The sequence below is a fragment of the Sceloporus undulatus genome, chromosome 2, assembly GCF_019175285.1.
Source record: "Sceloporus undulatus isolate JIND9_A2432 ecotype Alabama chromosome 2, SceUnd_v1.1, whole genome shotgun sequence".
Classification (NCBI taxonomy): Eukaryota; Metazoa; Chordata; class Lepidosauria; order Squamata; family Phrynosomatidae; genus Sceloporus; species Sceloporus undulatus.
The window spans coordinates 309167297-309182307 of record NC_056523.1 but is presented as its reverse complement, the minus strand read 5'-3'; the positions used below and the strand labels follow the sequence as shown (position 1 = coordinate 309182307).

Sequence of the window (15011 nt, the reverse complement as noted above, 5' to 3'; positions counted from 1 at the left end):
TTATTATTAACAAATGTCTTTTAAAACTGATGGTAATTTCAATAAAAATCCTGAGACCTGATGAGCTTTCAGGCATACCTAGGGATGCCATAACCCGGCGGCCCCCAGGACAATCCCGCTTTTGGGGGAACTGGGCCCGCCCCGGCCCAGTTCACCTCAAATCCTAGCTTTGGTCCTGGCCTCCGGGCCAGGCGCGCTCATGCGGCCATTGCCGCGGCTGCTAACGCGGCCGGCCGGCCACCCACCTCTTCCTCCTCCATGGCCGCGCTGCCCTCCGCCTCCTACACCTCCCCCAGCGCAGCTGCTGCGCTGCCCGCGGCACTTGCCTGGGCCATGGCCAGAAGCAGCGCGCGCTTGCTCCTCTTGCACGCCTGCGCATGGGGTTTAAAGGGCAGCGCTCATCCCCTAAGCCTTCTGGCCAATGGCAGAAGAGCAGGGGCTGGCCTGTTTCCAGCCCGTCTGCCATTGGCCAGTGTCAGGAGCTTTGGAGGAGGAGGAGGATAGGCCTCTGGGCCAGGGGGAGGGAAAAGCGCCATTTCCTGGTGCGAAATTCAACCATTGATGACAAGGAGGAGGAGGAGGAGGCGGGGAGGTGAGTGGCCAGTTCAGGTCTGTCTTGGTTTTTTGGAAAAAATTATTTATTAATTATTTTTATTTATTTGTGGTATTTATACCCCACCCTTCAGCCAAAAAGGCAATCAGAGCGGCTAATAGTCTCAATCCATATTTATATTATTAAAAATATACAACCCAGCCTTGGTTTTTTATTTTATTTTAGTTATTAAATATATACAACCCAGCCTTGGTTTTTTATTTTATTTTATTTCTGTTATTAAATATATACAACCCAGCCTTCTGGTGGTGATATTGATATTGATGGTGATATTGATATCAATCAGCTTCTGAGGCATGCGCTCACTCTTTCTGAAGCCAAGATGGTGCGACTATCCAAAATGCATTTGGGTGCTTTGAAAGCTAGCAAGCCTGGCTTGCTTTGGACAGTGATAGTGATGATGATGAGGATGGTGATATTGATATCAATCAGCTTCTGAGGCATGCGCGCACTGTTTCTGAAGGCGAGACAGTGTCACCTTCCAAGGTGTGTTTTTGGTGTATTTTTTGTGCTTTCCCTTGACCAAGTAGACACTTCTGAGAAGTACAGTTGGTGCAAGAAACCTGAAATGGCAAATCCACTTCTTGTGAAACCACCTGGACATGTTCAATATGCATAGCCATGTTAAACCATGGTAAGTGTTAAACCCAAGGGGTTTGGTTATGGAATAAGCCTCTGAAATATGCAAGAGGCCATGTTAAGTAAAGCCATGTTCAATGCCCAAATGTGCTGTTTGGAATGGGGGGAGGAGTTGGCCAGAAAGGGAAGTACATTTCTGCCATCTCCCTAGGAATAATGCCCAAATGTCCTCCATTTTGATCATGCCTAAGAAACATGCATTTATATTAATGTTTTTTTTAAAAATCATCAAATTTTTTGCATGTCCTCCATTAAAAAAGTGTCCTACATTTGAAAATCTTGTCCTACATTTGTCCTGGTTTGGAGGTCCTGACTTAGGCAACCCTAGGCATACCCAAAGTAGCTCCTTGAACCCTTGCTACTGTGGTTAAAGCCAGCATAAAAATATTTTCCATAGAGTCAGTGACATTTCCATGTGTGCTTTAATGGTTTCTTACATGATGTCCTGCTTCTTCATTGCTCAACATATTTGGATCAGATGACAAGACGGGAGGGCCAGGTTTTTTTGGCACACTGGGAGACTGTGGTGCAGCTTTACTTTGATTGACCAGCTCCTGAAGAGTGTCTGTGATGCACTTATAGCAGTTTACTCTGCAAAGAGATGCAATGACAGAAATATGACTCAAGAGCAAAAATCTGAAACATTCTCAGCATTCAACCTCCATGATTTTATCATTCCAGTTCTCCTTTTTCATGTGATTTTCTGGAAGATGACAAAAGCATGTGCCATTGTTTTTCCAAGGGATTTGGTTGGTAAGGACAGAATAAAGGAACCTGTATAGGCTTTCTGATCCTTTGCCACCACAGAGGAAATCTGTTGAATCCATTAATTTGGCTCAAATAAGGGCATGGCCATAGGAAAAGACAAAGGCATTGCCTAGAGATGGTATTGCCTTGCTCAAAATGGTTGGCATCTATAACACGGCTGCTGCCAGAGGTTGCAGCACATGCACACTCTCTCTTGTGCTCGGAGGTACTGTGGGAAATACTGGGTCAACAGATATTAGGCAAGAATGGGTGAAGATGGAGGGGAAGCAGCCCTGTCAGTTTTAGCTGCTATCTCCATAGGCCCCTCTGAAAATTCATCCTTAGTAGCTCCCTCAGAGGCTAAATTCTCTACAGCAGGGGTAGGGCAATCTTTTTGAGCTGGGGGCCAGGTTGCTGTCCCTCAGACAACTGGGGGCCGAAGCCAAAAAATAAATAACTAAATAATTTTTTAAAAATTTAAATAAATAAATAAACCGGGACAAATGTAGGACAACATTTTCAAATGGTGGACACTTTTTTTAAAAAAAGTGGAGGACACGCAAAAAAATTTGCTGATTTTTAAAAAAATGTTAATATAAATGCATGTTTCTGAGGCGTCTATAGACAATTGCCCCCCTTGCCCCTGCGTGCGAGAAGCCAAAGGCCCTGGCGGCAATCGGCAGCAGGACTGGGCTGGGGCCAGTCCCAAGGCCTTGCTGGGCCGCATCCGGCCCGCGGGCCGCAGGTTGCCTACCCCTGCTCTACAGTCATCCTCCACATTTATGGTTTTGACTTTTGTGGATTTGATTATTCACGGATTTGGTTAATTTGTTTTCTCTAGGAATCTCTAGGTCCTCCAACACAATTCTGTGGTCAAGATCTGCCATAAGTTATGCTCTAGGCATTTGTAGGTCCTCTGGTGCAGTTCTATAACCAACACCCAGGAGATGTTGACCACAGAGTTGTGCCAAAGGACTTAGCATTCCTAGAGGTGCTCTTTCAGGAACACACACACACACACAAATGTTTTTCATTGGCATTTTTTCCATTTTTGCATTTGGAGGGTCCACTTGTATTTCTAATTGCTGCTGAATGGAAACTGACTCCAGTTCCTCAGTCATTGTAAGGTCCGAAACAGGAGGATCCCTTTCAGATTGAACAACTTCATTAGCACAGGCTGCTCCAGAAGAGGCAGTGATTGCTATGGGAAGAGGTTTGTTGTTGTGTGTGCATCTTTGCAGCTCCAGGGCACGCATGCCCTAAGGCATGCACACCCCAAAGTACATGCCTTGGGGCAGGAGAGCTCTGAGAAGCCAAGATAAGTTTATAGTGGATTTGGCTTTAACTTTCCCTATCCTGTGGACTCATTTCAGAGAGAGGCAAGAAGGGAGGAGAAAAACAATAGAAGGGGGGGGGGGGAACAAGCGAGGGAGAAAAACCATTACAGCAAACCAAAGGTTAAAGTTTTTTTTCTTTTTAAAAAAAATATAGGACTGAAAAAGGAGAAAGGGGGGGGAGGAGGATTTACACTGAAGAAATAAGGCCAGAGAAAGCAGAGAAGACAGACATATGACTTTTCTTGGGCAAAGTAAGGAGAAGAACTGAAGTAAGAGGAGATGTGGACCCACAAAGGTCCATTTTAAGTAACACAATCTCTTGCCTAGTCTGGGTGGTGAGAGCAATTAACCCATTAATAGTTGGCTTCTTCTCTACTGGCCAAGAATGCCATTCTTTCCCAGCTGAAGCTTTATTGCCACATTTACTGCAAACTGCTGCAACCTGACTCCAAATGTCTGTTTGTCCAGTCCTCTTTCACCACCCTCCCAATGTCAATGCTGTTAAAAAACCTCCAGCTGAAGAGAGGAAGAAAAGGGGTGGAGGAGTGTTCAGCAGCCATACAAAGATTTGGCAAAAAAGAACTTCACTGTCAGAACATTTGTTAACTGGGGTACAGTGGTACCCCGGGTTACGAATTTAATTCGTTCCGCGGCGCCGTTCGTAACCCGAAAGATTTCGCAACCCGAAAAAAGGCTTTCCGCTAGCGCTGGAAAGCCGCGGCTTTTAAATTTCGTGCCAAAAAGTGCCGAAACACACCGAAAAATCTTTCGTTACCCGGAACAGTTTTTTCCAAGCTAACTTTTTCATACCCCGGAAATTTCGTAACGCGATCAATTCGTATCCCAGGGTACCACTGTATACCTGTAATGTTAAGCACACTTACACAACACAGGCAGATTACTGCCAACACACTTCCCCCAAGGAAAATGTCAGACTATATCTAAAGAACTTGCCTTTCCTGAAAAGCTTGATATCCAGTTACATCCTCTTCTGGTTCTCCATTTTTGTAATAATGGAGTCCAAGACCTTGGGGATCCTTCTTTTCTGCAGCAGTGAGAGCAAGTTCCACCACACCCTCATAGAAACGAACTTGGAATTAAAAAGAAAAGAAAAAAAAAGAACAGTGATAAGTGTCTGCACAGTACTACAGAATGTTAGAAACATAACATCCAAAAGAGACTCGTCCAAAAGCTTCATTCCGACACACTGATATAGGAATATTATGAATTTGTAGCTCACCTTGTCTATATTGTACACAAACATTTGCAAGATCCACCTGTGTGCTAATCTTTTGATATTCATTCAATGACTCTCTTAGCATCTTTGCCTTTTCAGATTTGTTTTGAACTTGTCGTGACCTCTGTAGTAGTTCATTTGCCTAGGGAGAAACAAGCAAAAAAGTCTTCAATTTTCATTTGTGCAACACTTGCCAAGAAGGCCCTATGATAGGTTCGCCTTGAGGGTACCATAGGTCGGAAGGCACACCACAACAACAACAACAACAACAACAACAACAACGAGGGACATGTCAAACAAAAACTAATTTCCAACGAAGACAGTCACTGAACACCTAGTGGGAATCTGCTGCCAATACTGCATTTATACTGCATGTTTATTTATTTTAAAAAAGGGCTATGGTGTTGTCACACTTAATGAGAATTCAACTCACCTATGAGCTACACAAAAGTGAATTTCTATGAAAGAAAGTAGTTTTGTAATAAGCAGCCCCTATCTTTCTGTAGAACACATTGAGAAGCACTCAGTTATAGACACTCTACTTCATTGTTCCATTTTATGAAAAACTTGAGTAAACAATTTGCACTTTTGTTTTTATTTTTGAGAAACACAATGAAATCCTATATATACCTACATAATTAAGTCCCATTGGATTGAGTGGTGCTTACTCCCAAATGTGTATGCAGCTCAGCTATGTATCCTGTTTCTTAAGAGAATAAATATGACAGGAAATATTAAAGATGCACCTTTTACGAGGTTGCATCATTGACACAACACTTTCTCTGTTTTCATACATTATGCTAAATTATAGCCTACCATGAAGTTGGTTTGTTTTGAGACTGACCATAGTATAAAGTGAGAATGAAAGTATTAAAAAGAGATTACAGCAACATCTCAATCAACTGAACCAACCTTTTTTCTACACATATCATTTACACTATACCATACCTTTGAGCATATAGCATCATCTGTGCTGTACAACAGTGGACAGATGTCTTGTAAATGTGAACTGATGCCATCAACAACAGCATGGTCTCTGATGTAGCAGTTGATAAGTGAAGCTATGAGAGCTCCAGTGAGCTCTTTGTCTCTAATTACCAAATCTCTGAATGTAGTAACCTTCAGACGTTCTTGAAGCTCCTACATAAGGAAGCATAAACAGATGTTTTATTGGAGTTTAAATGGCTTTCAAATTCCTATTATATTCATAACAAAGGACCAACAAAGGCCACAATGTCAAACAAATAATCCTCTGAAAATATATGCGATATATATTTTAAAAAGTAATCCTAACAAAAGAATGCTTTATCTGAAACCATTCTCTTTTTAACATTTGTGTTAAATCTCATTTCAAGTAACTTATATAACAAGCACACTCGCTGGCATTTAAAATAACTGTAGTATTTTATTTTACAAGTTATGATTTGAATTCTGACATTTCTCCAGGATGGTTACACAACTGGTAAGTGTTACTTAATTTCCACAATATTATAACAGAAAGATACCTTCTACTTTTAAAAACAAAATTTTGGCAGGATACAGACCGCCTCTTTGAGGCGGCCTGCACCCACCCCTTTCCCCTCCAGATTGGGGCCTGGGCATCCACAGCGGCAGCCCCAAAGGCCCCAATCTGCTGCTTCTCCAGGCCTTGGGGAAGCGGCAAAACGCCGCTTCCCTGTGGCCTGGAAAGGGGTGTCTTTGAGGCTTCATGACCCAAGGACACCCCAACAGCTGCGGGGAAGGGGAGAAAGGGGCCACTTGGCCCCTTTCTCTTCTGCATTGCTGGAGTGGCCATGTAAAGGCCCTGCCAGCGATGCGTGCAGCAAAAAGGAGCTCCGTTTCAGAGCTCCTTCCTGCGACGCTGAAAGGGTGCCCCAAGCGCCCTGCAGCTTCACGGGGATGTCACGCCCGCGCTGTGCCATTTGGCTGTGGCGTGGCCGTGATGTCATAATGGTGGTGCCCGTGTATACAGGGCACCGGCATTATCATGCCATGGCGACGTGTTAGGGTTGCGGGGTTTGCGGTGGCACCGCCCTCAGGCAACCTTAGCACGTATCCAGGCCGGTGCAAAGCGCCAGTCTGGAAAGTCCCAATGTTTTCTATGCCAAGAAAATAGGAGTGATTCAAGACATACCTTTTGAAGCTCACCTACAACAATGTTAAATTGATGCTCACAAAGAAGCTTCCACAATGCCAAGGCCTGGCAGGTTTTCCGAACAAGCTGCTGGATGCCTTGTAGGGAGGCCTTCTCGGCTAACTGTGCCTCTGCTACAAAACGGAAACACATACCACTTAATTGCAACTGAGCTATGCAAATTTTGAGCTTTCCTGCTCCTAAACTTTTTCAAGAAAGCATAAAAAAGAAGAGGATTGAATGGTTTGAAGGAATCTGCACGCTCATGTAGTTCCTGGCTTCTCCCCCGCTAGGTAAGAGTCACAAGATTTAAGCAATTCCTTCATGTAGGCCCCATACAGACAGGCCAAAATAAAGCTGCTTCAGGTCACTTTGGAGGTATGCTATTTAAATGATGCATGCATTCTAAGAGTCCGGATGCCATGCCAAACCCACGATCCAGTCCTAAGGACTGGAGTGCAGCTTTGGCGCAACTTCCGAACTCTTAGGATGCATGCATCATTTAAACAGCATACCTCTAAAGTGACCCGATGCAGCTTTATTTTGGCCTGTCTGTATGGGGCCCTAGTAATGCAACAATGGGGGTGAGGGGGAGAGATGGGACCTCTTGCTTCTTTGTCTTGAAGCTACATTTTACAGGGTTCACATAATTTAAATGGAAACGAATATGAGCATTAACAGACTTAGATCACCAGAAAAACATACGCATGCTTTGCCTCTGCATGATGCAATTGCTATGCTTTTCTATATCATGAACAGTATGAAAGCATATAAATATATTACACTCTATTTCAAACAGACAGGACTATATAACAAAAAGAGGAACAGAGGAAACATCTAAGTATCCAGAAACCTCCCAAATGGAGATCGAGCTTGTGGAATTTGAAGTCTATATGAAGTCTAACCTCACAAACTGTTAGAACATTTATATTCTGTTACAATGGAAAAATACAAAATGTACATGAAAAATTAATTAGCATATTTTTGGTGTTTCTGTGTTTTTATGACAAAAATGTATGGTAATAATTTGTTTTAAGATTAACTTTACCATGAAATTTCCTCTGGATCTCTTGTTGCATTTGCTGAGAAATTCCACCATCAGACCGCATGAATCCAAGTAACCGCTGCTGAAGGTTAGCTGGAGTGGCAAAACTTATTCAAGAAAAAGAAGAATATGTTAACAGAACATCAAAAATAACATACATAGGTTTCAGGTCACCACATATTAAACGTAAGTTGCCAAAAATTAAGGTAGTTACACCCACATCACACTAAATAAACAGCAAGAAATAAACCAGTGCAATAATAGTACCATCTCCGCTTACAAGCTATCACATGAAAAACTTCATATTAACACTTAACATAGTTTATTATGAAATGTGTTGTTTTATTCGCTGCCATTCAGACAGTGGTAGAGGAGGATGGAAGTAATATTTGCAGCAATCACCCAATAATTTAGTCAGTGAAATATCAAAATGTTAAAAATGTATATCCAGCCATAAATATTGGAGGTGCACAAGTTTACTTCTTCAACACAGAGAACAAATCAGATATTAGCTATACAATGCAAATGTCAAAGAAACACTGCTTGCTTGATTTCCTTAGCAAGATAACCTTTATTCTTACCTGGGATTTCTAAGGGATCCTACTGTAGCAAACTGTGAATTTCTGTCCAAAAAATCCTGTAGCCCTTTTAATTCTTGTAGTATAGATTCTAACATTTGTGGTGGTACACTGCTTTCAATCTAAAGCAGAAAGATGTTAAATGATACAAACATATCTGGATGTTTTACTAATTTTAATTGAGATTTAAAACAATGGCGTGTATAAATACAGGAATTCTGTATATGAATAGGTGATTCAAGAAAATCTATGCTCCTCCTGATATAGTGTTAGCTTATAGTTCTTACCAGCCCCAGGTCATCCAGCCAATGATAAAGGATAACAGGAATAACAGTTCATCATCATCTGTCAGAACACATATTACCTGCTGTTGCTCTTGTGTTAATTGACTCCACATCTACATTTACATGAGAATGAACAACTGCATTTTTAAGGTTCACATTCTCCAGAATCCAAAAGTAAAATTTATACCTGACTTCACTTCAAACATTTGAAAACATGTGAACAACCTTGGTGGATCACATCAAAGGCCTATCTGTCAATGGAATGCTCATAACAGGACATGAACACAGCAACATTCACTCTTTCATGTCCTTCAGCAGGTGAAGTTTAAAGACACAGTGCCTCCAGTAAGTGGGGGATATATCCATCATGACTAGCAGCCATATATGAAAGCTCTAATCCACCTAGCCCCAATTTCTTTCACATAGAAAACCACAGTGGAAGAGTTTGGTCTATTCTACTCCCAGTAAGTCTAATGATTTCTTTTTTGATGTAATGAACAAAATGATGCATTCACACTTGCATCAGCACCAATTGTCAGCTTGAAGTGAGATGATCTAGAAAAGAGTGACCACTTGAATCTGCTGTTAACAGTTACAGGAAGCTGAACCCATCCATATTGGATGCTATTTTTTTACATGTGAAGAAATTGGGGAGGAGAATTGAAAAAGCATTCTAAGGCGGGATACAGACTGCCCCTTTGGGGCGGCCTACACCCGCCCCTTTTCCCGATGGATTGGGGCCTCAGCTGCCACAGCGGCAGCCCCAGAGGCCCCGAGGAAGTGGCAAAATGCCGCTTCCCTGCAGCCTGGAAAGGGGTGTGCTTGGGGCTTCATGCCCCAAGGACACCCCGACAGCAGTGAGGAAAGAGAGAAAGGGGCTGCTTGGCACCAGCATTCTTCTTATCAGTGAAGCCAAGTTGTTGAATGTCGTGGAAGAATGGAACACATTATTTACAATATTAATCCGGCAAAAAAACTCTATAATGCTGATGAAGACTTTTGGTGAATCGAAACGGCCACAGAGTACTCCGGAGGTAGCCGTCTGAATACAACCTATGAAGGACCTTGCTACCAGTGAAAATTACAAGTTCCAACTTCAGGCTAATTTGCTCCAAGTACCATCAATGTTTGTTCTCTAGATTTTGGACAGTATTATGGTGTTGCAGCAGTAGAATCACATTCACTGCCAACACTAGAGACATTGTTTGTATGGACTTTTATCACCCTATTTTTCAGATGTATACTGTTGATTATTGATGTCTTTTGATACTTTGTCATTATGTATATAGATATATATTTCTTGTGAATAAGACGTGCTTAAGTAGTTACATAGATCATTTGTTGTTCCCCTTTTTTCTAGACTTATCTGTAAGCTGCCCAGGGGTCCTTTTTGGCTGAAGAGCAGGGTATAAGTAATGTATGTGATTAATAAGATAGAGGAAAGAACAGATGGATTCACCACTTTGGTGTCCTGTCTCATCTGGCACCAAACTGTGAACCTCCAGATTACTACCAATGGAACACAGCCCTAATTTTTTTTTTTTTTGTCTACCTTCTTATACAGACATTAACATCAGTATGAAAATTATCATTAGCTATAGAAAGTGTACATGAGAAACACAGGGATTAATACTCATCAGTGCTTACAGCAATAATTTCTCGGTTGCCACTCTTGAATATCTTCTCTAGAACAATGCTTCCATCCCAAATGTTTCTGAAAAGCAGGAAAAACTAATTTTTCACCATGCACTTTTACTGCATTATGATCCAAAGGCTATTCATACAATCTCAAGAGCTAGAATTTCAATTAGTTACAAAATATATTTCTATCTATATCTAACATTTGCACCAAGGGGTCACACATTCTCTCTAAAAATACTGGGTGTGCCAGTATCATCCAACAAAGAATCAAACTTTTACTCTTTGCATAGCTTATTTACAGATAGTGTAGCTCACCTTTGTATTACACAACTTTCAGAATATAGAAAGTATAAAGAATAAAGTAAATAGAAAGAATATACTTTAGAAGTATACTACAATTGGTCCTTCAAATCCACGGGAGTTCCATTCTGAAACCATCCCCTTCGTGGATGGCAAATTTAACAGGACCTCAAGTCCTGTTCTCGTCAGTGGTGGTGCAACATGCACGCAACCAGGATGGCGCAGCCAAGTGCACATGCCACCATTGAGGGGAATGGGGTGTGACCATCCGTGGATGCTCCCATCAGCAGATAGGAAGAGCCAACTGTATTTGTATTCTTGTGCCAAAAATATAAACCAACAACTATTATGCTACTGGAGCTTTTTTTTTGTTGTTTTCCATCCAACCAAAAAGTGTTCCTCTTTTAAAACAAATGTTGACAATGTTTTAAATGTAAACACCATGAGCCAGTGCACAGGTAACACTAAACCATGGTTCAGCATCAGAAGGATGAACTGCAGTGAATCATGGGCTTATGTCTTTTTCCCTTCCTTCAGTGAGACTGCGAAGGAGAAGACTAGAAGTCTGAGCCTGGTTTATTTCCACCACGCTTAACTATAATTTGTTGGGTTCAAACAAGACATATAGTCTTCTATCCAAGAAAAACTTACCCTATAATTCGAGAAAAATAAATGCAGATTCCATTGTGCTTTCCAGAAAATACTATCTCAGGACACATTGTGCCACCAAGTGAAGCACCAGGCTGAGACATCTGACTACTTGAAGCATATACTGGAGTAGACATAGCAGGAGGCTGTAAACCTGAAACATCAACATAACAAAACAGTTCAAAATATTTAAAGAATCAAGGTATTTTTGATAGTTAAAAATGTGAAGGCTAGTTATGCCAGTGTATTGCCACAACAGGGCTCCAGGTCATGTGATTAAGCATATAGGTTTGTGTAGTATAAGATAGACAAACATTTTGAATTACAATAAAGACTAGAAGGAAATACCTTGTGCTGGTGTTGCGAAAAAACTTGGATTTGGGTACGGACTACTAGGGGGAAGAGGTGAACCTAATGGAAAAAGAGCAATATTTATTACAAAACAGCTCTTTTCTTATCTGGGCACATTCTTGACAGACTATAAAAATTATACCTAAAGTTTTACTCTGACAAGACATTTGGGGGTATCAAAATTTTTGAATGTGAATTGTATTCCTTCACCTTTTGCCACCAACAGTCTGCTAAGAGACATACATCTCCAGTCAGAAAATTTTCAATTCAAAAAGACTGATAGAACCAAAAGCAACATCTTTGCATCCCATTAATGAGCGAGAAAGAAATGGAAAGGAAAGGTTAGTTTTTTTCATAAATCATTTTTGTGCCACTCCCCCCAATCTTCACATGTGGAAGGCATAAAAATAAGATCAGAGCAGGAAAATACTCTTTTAATTATTGATAAATGATTTCTGGCTGCCAGTGCAGTTGAAAGTACTGTCCATTTCCTCTTCTTTCAAAAATGATAAACATGTGGATATGTTCTCTGAATATGAATTAGAAACACAACAGTAGTGATCTAACATATAGCATTCTACAGGGAAGAAAATGACAATGGACAGAAGGTATAGCAAGCAACATTTAAAAATAAGGTTGTCATAACACATTCACTACTTACCAGGTAAAACAGGAGAACCCAATACAGACCCTACATTACTTGGAGGAGACAACAGAGAAGGAAATCGCATCTGTGCTTCACCACCATATCTGAAATTCACATTAAATTTTTTTTAGTGTAATCAATTTTCAAATTATTTTGAAACGGGTTTGGACCTGTAAGGAATCCCTCTTTAGGTGGTTGAAAAGTAAAGCTTGTTAAAAAAACAACACTTGTTCACAAATGAATACTGACTGCATTCAGATGGAACAAAAAGTATGGTTATCGTTATAACAACATGTCTTATACACTTAAGCTCAGAAACAGCCTAATTGGTGCTGTGATGCAACAGACTTTAAACAAATGCAATTCAGATATGAATCATTTTACCTGAAAAATGCTCGGGTAGCCCAACTTGAGACTTCTCTATCACAAGCAGCAGAAGAGCAGGCAAGAATTAAGCAAGTAGCACAAGCCTGCTCTCCCTGAAAGAATCCATTAAAAACACAATAAATAACCAATTTAGATTGATATACCACTCATGAATACCCCAGAAATCATAAGCAATCTGAAGCAGTAAGGAATAAATAACCCATCTGGAAGTAAACATATATACAGTACTCAGAGTAAGTTCCACCTAATCCAGTGAGACCAATTCCCAGAGATATGGTTACATGACTTAACCAGAAGCATTTTTGCTATTAGTACATGTTACCCACATTGTATAAAACAAGCTCACAAAAACTATGAACAAACACCATTGCCGCATATCATTCCTAGTTGGTGATGGTCACTAATCAAAACATATTGCTATGAGTTGAATTCATGGAGAATAGCTGATGAGCACTACAAGACGTATAACAGTTAAATTACCCCCTCCCCAGCATGCAATCTTGCTTCATTTCTGCTAAATTCGAAGTAGTATCCAGCAAGCCACTATTGAAAGTTTGGATTAGATCAAGTATGGGCAAACAGTGAGCATGGTGTGCATGTGAATCCCTGGTCATTTTGTTAAAGTTCCCTGAGCTCTCATGTCTCCCTCAAAATTGAGGATGGGGCAAAAGTTTCCCAGATTGCTCAAGAGCTGTTTCTGGATGCCTTCAGAAATGGTGGATACCTTCAAAAGCGTACAACACTTCCATACAAAGGAATTCATCCAATACTTTCAGGTGCTTGTTGACAATTTTACAAAAGTATTGGCCATTAGAGGGGGGACACAATGGCAAACATTCATCCTTAAATCACTCCACAGTTGCCCATCCTGGACAAGATCAGCCTTGTAACTAATTCAGTACAAAATGTTAGACTTTTTCACTAATAATGTGATCTTCAATTTACAAAGGTAAGCCAGAATTCAACAGGGTAATTAAAGTGGATCCCATGGCTTTCACCAGAAGCACCAATATCTGTACAGCTGAAAAGCCCACTCTGGAGCACTGAGATACCCACTGGAGCAGGTTATTATAGTGCAAGGAGAGAGAAGCCAGTTCTAGCGGAGGCAGTGGGATCCAGCTTAAGTACCCAAACACATGCTAATCTGACTCAGTGGACAAAATGATATTATTTTAAAACCTGCACAACATGGTGACCAGCAACAGAGAATTCTTGGCACATTCATTACATGCCACACCTTAAATCAGGAACATGTAGGGCTAATCTTCCATAACTACAGGCTGCAACTGTGTTAACACTGCCTTCCAAACTGGCATATAACACAGGAATGGCAAATGTCGAAAACCAGCATATACAACAATTCCTCATGCTCAAGTGATAATGCATAACTTTTTAAGAGTAAATTAAGCATTCTTACCGGGTGCAGTTTGAAAAATCTTTCAATATCTTCTCCATCACTTCCTGCACTGCATACAAAAAGATGTCGCAACTGATCTACTGGTCTGAGCTTATGGAACATAAAACTCCCCTAGAAAAAACATCCAAGAAGGAAAAACATCTAAGAGGTGGCAATTTCAATAGCTTGTATTTTACCAGCCAAAACATGACATTTCTTACACCTTGTTCATTTTCACAACCCTCCCTTAAAGCAAATCGTTAAAAATCCTATTTTAACAAAATGGTGAACTAAGGATGAAAAACTGGCACACCCACAACTGTCCAGGAGCCTGTGGCTAAGTTTTGAATTTCTCCTGGGTCAATTTTCGCAGCTATTCCTAAAATTTACAAGCTGTGGGTGTATTTTAAGAAGAAGGCACAACTATTTTCCTAAATATTATTTCAAATAATGAAGATGGAAAAGAATAGTCATAGGGTTAGGAAAACATACATGTCAATGTACTATATTACCAGGCCTTCAATGAATTTCCCCCCCAATTTAGAGCTGTTTTTTGGGGTACTGCATTCGAAAAACACAATAAAAATATTGTATTACACACATAGTTCTTTTACAAATTTGTTATTCTTATCAATTTAGTTTCTACTCAGCTTTGATTAAGTGTGAATGCTGATGTTCCAGTGTAATTTCTTTTAGTGCTTTTGAACAGATTTTTTATGTTTCATATCAGTGAATTTGAGAGTCCTTTAGATGACTATAACCCCTTTCTAACTCTTTGCAGGATCATTCTTTACAGGACAACTTCATTCAGCCACATTTACAAAACAGAAACGTGAAAGCAAGCTGTGAAAAAACTGTATATGATGGAGCCTAATTGAGGCTATTTCTGGATTTAGAACACCAAATTCCCATAAAACCAGCTGTTTTAAAAAAAATTATGACCATCAAATCTGCAGGCCTTTATTATTAATGCAGGTGCTTTTGTAACCAGAATCACCTATTTCCAGCGAATTCCCATAAGTTCATGG

At 40.5% G+C, this 15011-nt stretch overlaps 1 protein-coding gene across 1 annotated transcript in view; it reads right to left on the bottom strand.

Annotated features, from left to right (window-relative positions):
• Positions 1 to 15011, bottom strand: part of NUP155 (nucleoporin 155) — a 43271-nt gene that overhangs the window by 10377 nt on the left and 17883 nt on the right. Inside the window, exons 14-26 of the mRNA XM_042453393.1 lie at positions 14005 to 14115; positions 12585 to 12679; positions 12216 to 12304; positions 11552 to 11614; positions 11207 to 11357; positions 10262 to 10328; positions 8334 to 8452; positions 7756 to 7859; positions 6708 to 6841; positions 5522 to 5713; positions 4577 to 4715; positions 4291 to 4426; positions 1690 to 1843 (exon numbers count right to left, since the gene is read on the bottom strand). Coding sequence (XP_042309327.1) covers positions 1690 to 1843; positions 4291 to 4426; positions 4577 to 4715; positions 5522 to 5713; positions 6708 to 6841; positions 7756 to 7859; positions 8334 to 8452; positions 10262 to 10328; positions 11207 to 11357; positions 11552 to 11614; positions 12216 to 12304; positions 12585 to 12679; positions 14005 to 14115 — 1554 coding nt within the window. The remainder of the gene's footprint in view (positions 1 to 1689; positions 1844 to 4290; positions 4427 to 4576; positions 4716 to 5521; positions 5714 to 6707; positions 6842 to 7755; positions 7860 to 8333; positions 8453 to 10261; positions 10329 to 11206; positions 11358 to 11551; positions 11615 to 12215; positions 12305 to 12584; positions 12680 to 14004; positions 14116 to 15011) is intronic.